The sequence below is a fragment of the Hypanus sabinus genome, chromosome 14, assembly GCF_030144855.1.
Source record: "Hypanus sabinus isolate sHypSab1 chromosome 14, sHypSab1.hap1, whole genome shotgun sequence".
Classification (NCBI taxonomy): Eukaryota; Metazoa; Chordata; class Chondrichthyes; order Myliobatiformes; family Dasyatidae; genus Hypanus; species Hypanus sabinus.
The window spans coordinates 105681897-105687896 of NC_082719.1; the positions used below are offsets into that span (position 1 = coordinate 105681897).

At 39.7% G+C, this 6000-nt stretch overlaps 1 protein-coding gene across 2 annotated transcripts in view; it reads left to right on the forward strand.

Annotated features, from left to right (window-relative positions):
* The window catches only part of smad2 (SMAD family member 2), a 127351-nt gene extending 123341 nt beyond the window's left edge, over positions 1-4010 (forward strand). For both annotated transcript variants that reach the window (XM_059989765.1, XM_059989766.1), the window contains one exon: positions 1301-4010. In XM_059989765.1, coding sequence (XP_059845748.1) covers positions 1301-1424 — 124 coding nt within the window. In that variant the 3' untranslated portion in view covers positions 1425-4010. The remainder of the gene's footprint in view (positions 1-1300) is intronic.
* The last annotated feature ends 1990 nt before the right edge of the window (positions 4011-6000 follow it).

Here is a 6000-nt window from a genome sequence, read left to right on the forward strand (position 1 = left end):
GCCGCACATGAGGCTGCTTAGTAAGATAAGAGCCCATGGAATTGCAGGGAAGTTACTAGCGTGGGTGGAGCATTGGCTGGTTGGCAGAAAACAGAGTGTGGGAATAAAGGGATCCTATTCTGGCTGGCTGCTGGTTACCGGTGGAGTTCCACAGGGTTGGTGTTGTGACCATTGCTTTTTACAATGTATGTTGATGATTTGGACTATGGTAATAATGGATTTGAGGCTAAATTTGCCAATGATACAAAGGTAGGTGGAGGAACAGGTAGTGTTGAGGAAACAGAGCCTGCAGAGAGACTTAGATAGTTTAGGGGAATGGGCAAAGAAGCGGGAAATGAAATACAATGTTGGAAAGTGTATGGTCATCCACTTTGGTGGAAGAAATAAACGGGCAGACTATTATTTAGATGGGAACAGAATTCAAAATGCAGAGATGCAAAGGGACTTGGAAGTCCTTGTGTAAGATACCCTAAAGGTTAACCTCCAGGTTGAGTTGGTGGTGAAGAAAGCGAATGCAATGTTGGCATTCATTTCTAGAGGTATAGAATGTAAGGGCAGAGGTGTGATGTTGAGGCTGTATAAGGCACTCGTGAGACCCCACTTGGAGTATTGTGTGCTGTTTTGGGATTCTTATTTTAGAAAGGATATACTGATATTGGAGAGGGTTCAGAGAAGATTCATAAGAATGATTCCAGGAATGAAATTTTTTCTGTATGAGCAACGTCTGGCAGCTCTTGGACTGTATTCCCTAGAGTTCAGGAGAATGGGGGCGGGGGTGATCTCATAGAAACATTCCAAATGTTAAAAGGCATGAACAGATTAGATATGACAAAGTTATTTCCCATGGTAGGGGATTCTAGAACAAGAGGGCACAACTTCAGGATTGAAGGACGTCTTTTTAGAACTGAGATGCGGAGAAATTACTTTAGGCAGGATGGTAAATCTGTGGAATTGTTGCCACGAGTGGCTGTGGAGGCCAAGTCATTGGGTGTATTTAAGGCAGAGAGGATATGTTCTTGATTAGCCAGGGCATCAAAGGGTATGGGGAGAATGCAGGGGATTGGGAATGACTGGAAGAATTGGATTAGCCCGTGATTGAATGGCGGAGCAGACTCGATGGGCTGAATGGCCTACTTCTGCTCCTATATCTTATGGTCTTATGTTAGCAATTTTTTCAACCATTAAAGTATTGAGAAAATATTGCTGTTAAGGGAGGAATATTGTTACAGCTGTTTTAAAAATCCATTGCTTTCTCAACAGACATTATTGGCTGCAGTGCTAATTGCTTTTGTTGTTCTAGGCGGCAGACCGTGACGAGCACTCCTTGCTGGATTGAACTCCACCTGAATGGTCCCTTGCAGTGGCTTGACAAAGTGTTGACCCAGATGGGATCTCCGTCTGTCCGTTGCTCGAGCATGTCCTAAGTATCCACATACCTATTTCAGTATCAAAACTGGACCTAAAATCTCGAAGTCCAGTCAACAGACCTGAACAGCTTATCTGTTGCAGTTCTTGTGTGTTATCCCAGAGACTGTTCATGAACACAAAATTAAAAGGAATGACACTTGATATCATCCACTTAAGCACCTTGTTGAGTTTTATTATCCCTGACCTAAATTATCACATAAAAAGAACATTGCTGCAGGACAACATTAAAATTCACAGTTAACATCCATATGCAACTGTAATGGAGAGAATCTCAGTTACATACAAGAGGTTCGTCAATTAACAGCTGTCTTTTTAAACATTCTGGTAAACCTTACCAAATAAGGTAAGGTTCTCCCTTTGTTATAAGAATTATAATTTCCCTAAAGTGACACAGCCACACAAAAGAAAATCTTGATCTGTGTTTCAATGAGCGTTACCATATCTCAATTGCAGTTAAATGTGTCAGAATACTATGAACAGACAGCATTCACAAGAGCAGCTACAATCTCTACTCGGTCTGGAAATATTCTGAATGGTTTCATCAACATTACAATGGCTCTACATATTCTAGGACAAATTAAACGTAATAACCAGGTAAACTTGTTCAAGATTCTTGTTTATACATTATTGAACAAGCTAACTTTAGCAAGTTAAGATTAAATAAAGCTCACCAAATTGTTCAATCTAAAATCCAATTCTTCGGTAATTTGAAAAGATGTCCAGTTTTTCAATTCAGGGAAGTTTCCCTTTTTTAATTGAGCTGCATGAAAGAGCAACTTGTGCTAACTTTGTACCACCAGTTGCAAGAGAAATGTCTCTACTCCATCCCTGACGATATCAGTTTTACTCGTGCATACTTCAAGAGTTCAAGGTAATTCTAAGCTGTAGCTATAGGAGCAAAAATCTCACAAAGTCTCAATTATAATTTTCCCAAAATTAAATCAAATCCAATACTGCGCTTGAAAATTAAAATTATGCTTCCTATTTGCAACTGCTGTTCTGTTTAAATACGTCATTATCTAGGGGATTCCTTTGGCTGTCTTAATTGCAAATTGTGTTAATTATCTGATATATTTTAATCCTTTACGTAAATATAAGGGGAGGCAAGGACAAATTAATTTAACAATGATTAAATTATTATTCTAAAATATATAGCAAGAAGACATAGGTTGAAGTAGTTGAGCTGCTGTACAAGTTATTAATGAACCTCAGGCACTTGTGATACTTGATGTGCATTCACCCATTAATTTGGGTGAGGGATAATAGAAGAACAACACCGAGCTAATCCAGCAACACAATTTCAGTAGAGTGGTTTGTTTCTGGAGTTACCAGGATTGATGTACAGGGCTTGTTTCTGAAAATAGCAGTGCCCAGGTGCTGTGAATACTTATAAAATTTTATCAGCTATGTATATTGCTCACAATATGGATCTGGTAATCTGAAGGTTTTCACATTCTTGCATTATGTCAATCACTGCTCTTCTGAATGTTATCTCTCGTTCAGTTGATCAGTATATACAAGAAGGCTTTGCCACTTAGATGAAGTTTAATTTAGTGACATAATAGTAAGGGTGGATAAGCCTATAGGTAATGGTTTCAAAGCCAATTTTAATTGAGTATTGTGCTGCAAGGGTAAAGCTCCCTTCAGCCATTTTGTCATTGGGGTACCATGTTACAGGTATTGAATGTTAACTGTGAAATGCAAAATGCCTTCATTATTCTAAATATTAAGATCAAGTTTTTTAGTACTTCCAGAACATTGGATTACTCCAGTGAAAGCTAAACAAAAAAATGGCCATTGTTGTTTTTCTCCACATGGTTAAATATTCTGAATTTATCTCATCATGCGTATGAATCAAGTGTCTTAATTATTTTTAAAAAGGCTATGTAAAGATGTCTTTGAAGCAGTATTTTAAGTTCAGTTTTGATTTGCATTTGAGATTAACCCACCAAATGGTTCACCTTACTTTCACTGCTTCAAAATTAGCCTTGTAGTTTCAGAACAAAATCAGGATAATTACTCTATATGTTGTTCATGTTCCTCAAACACTATAAACTTGTGTACTTCAAAATGGTTAGAGTATACAGAGGTTAGTGTTCTAATCCAGGTTGTTTTGAGGGGCAGTGTATCTTGTAATATAGACACCAAATGTACAACTTAGTAATGATTCTGTGGCCCTTCTGTCATAATTTCCTTTTTTCTGTGGCAGTAGCAGGATATTAAATTTATTTTCCATTTTTATTTCCTCTATATTACACTAGTGCTGTACTTTCTCAGTGCAGCTGGTGATAGCTGTTTTGAGAGCAAAGATAGCTAGTGTTAATGGATCAGCTCAGAGGAAGCTAAAGCTGCCTGCAGGGCAGTGAAGAAGGTTGCACTTGCCATAGAGAACTGGAAATGGAAGGAAGCAGCACCAACTAGAAAATGGCCAACTCTTTAGAGCATTTACCATTCTATTTGTGAGCTTGTTTTACCAGTAGAATTCTGTATTGGTAGAACTTGGGAACTTGAAAGGAAAAGGAGCTTCCAGCTTGTTGTATATGCGGACTCAGTGAATACACTAATAAACATTTAATTCTGAAGTTCTTTATTTTGTCGTCTTGTGTTTGAGTGTAATGTGTTAACTTCACTGACAACTGAAGAAAGGGCTTTCAATCTTGTATTTTCTCCATGCTGGAGTGCCCGTAAAGAACAGAGTTACAGGGAAGCAAAACTATCTCAGGGTGATGTGCCATTTTCTGGCATCAATGGTGGCTTGGAGTCATGTTCATTGTCCAATGTCTGTCCTCAGTGGTAGCTTGGTGACCTGTCCACTGGTCAATGCATGGGACTGAGGAGGAGATAGGGAAAAAAGGAACAGCCTTGATTGAACGGTGGAATAGACTCAATGGGTCAGATGGCCTAATTCTGCTCCTGTGTCTTATGGTTTTAATGGAGGCGTGTCAACTGACTTATTGGTTGACACTTGGAGGACTTAGTTGTCGAACTATTCGTGCAAGCAGTGAGTCAATCTACTTGATGTTAAACTCCCCAGTCTAGCATTTACAGACCTATCTGTCCATTATGATTTTGGGGGAATGACTGTTCCACTATTTTCAAAATCCTTTATTCACATCGAGAGCCTTATCTGTTGTATTGTGTGAGCCGGCCCTTATGCTAAATAGTAAAGATTCATGATGTATTTGTGCAATGGCCAGCATATTCTTCTTCTATTATCACATTCAATTGAGATAGATCAGTCTGAGTGTGCAAGATGTGTAGAAAGCCTTATCTGAAAATGAAGCCTAGAGCAAAGTGATTCTGCAGCCAGTTGATCAATCTGGAATCCTAGTCTTGCCACATTGAATCATGAACGGCACAGCTAAATGAAAGAGGAGACTTCCTGATCTCAGTTATAGCAGAACCCAGTGGCTGGCTGCACATAAAGGCAAAACAAATGATTCACTTCAGTTCTTTCATGAGGCCACTATCATAGAAGCCAAGCTAGAGGCAATTTGATTCACTCCCTGTGATGTAAAAGTAACTGAGTACAGAATGTAACAATGACAATTGGTCTAGGCAATACCTTGATCTGTGCTACAGAATCAGCCAACTATTTAATGAGCTTTCCTTGGGCTATTTAATGGACAATAAGATCATAAGCTATACGGGCAGATTAAGGCTATTAGGCCTATCATGTCTGCTACACCGTTCCATCATGCCTGATTTATTAATCCTCTCAACCCCATTCTCATGCCTTCTTCCTGTAACCTTTTACAACCTTACTAATAAACCTACACTTTAAATATATTCAATGACTTGGCCTCCACATCAGTCTATGACAATGGAAACTCACCACCCTCTGGCTGAAGAAATTCCTTTTTATCTCTATTCTAAATGGACGTCCCTCTACTCTGAGGCTGTGCCCTCTTGTCCGTGACTCCCCCACTGGAGGAAACATTCACCCTATCTAGGCCTTTCAAAATCTGATTGGTTTCAATGAGGTTCTTCCCCCCCCCCCCCCCCCATTCTTCTAAACTCCAGTGAGTACAGGCTGAGAGTCATCAAATGCTCATATGTTAGCCTTTGTGACTTCCTGGTTCCTCTAGACTACCTGCCACTCCACCTGCATTCATAAATATAACCATATAACAATTACAGCATGGAAACAGGCAGTCTCGGCCCTTCTAGTCCGTGCCAAATGCTTACTCTCACCTAGTCCCACTAACCTGCACTCAGCCCATAACCCTCTATTTCTTTCCTGTCCATATACCTATACAATTTTACTATAGATGACAATATCGAACCTGCTACCTTCCACTTCTACTGGAAGCTCGTTCCACACTGCTACCACTCTCTGAGTAGAGAAATTCCCCCTCGTGTTACCCTTAAACTTTTGCCCCTTAACTCTCAACTCATGTCCTCTTGTTTGAATCTCCCCTACTCTCAATGGAAAAAGCCTATCCACGTCAATTCTATCTATCCCCCTCATAATTTGAAATACCTCTATCAAGTCCCCCCTCAACCTTCTACGTTCCAAAGAATAAAGACCTAACTTGTTCAACCTTTCCCTGTAACCTAGGTGCTGAAACC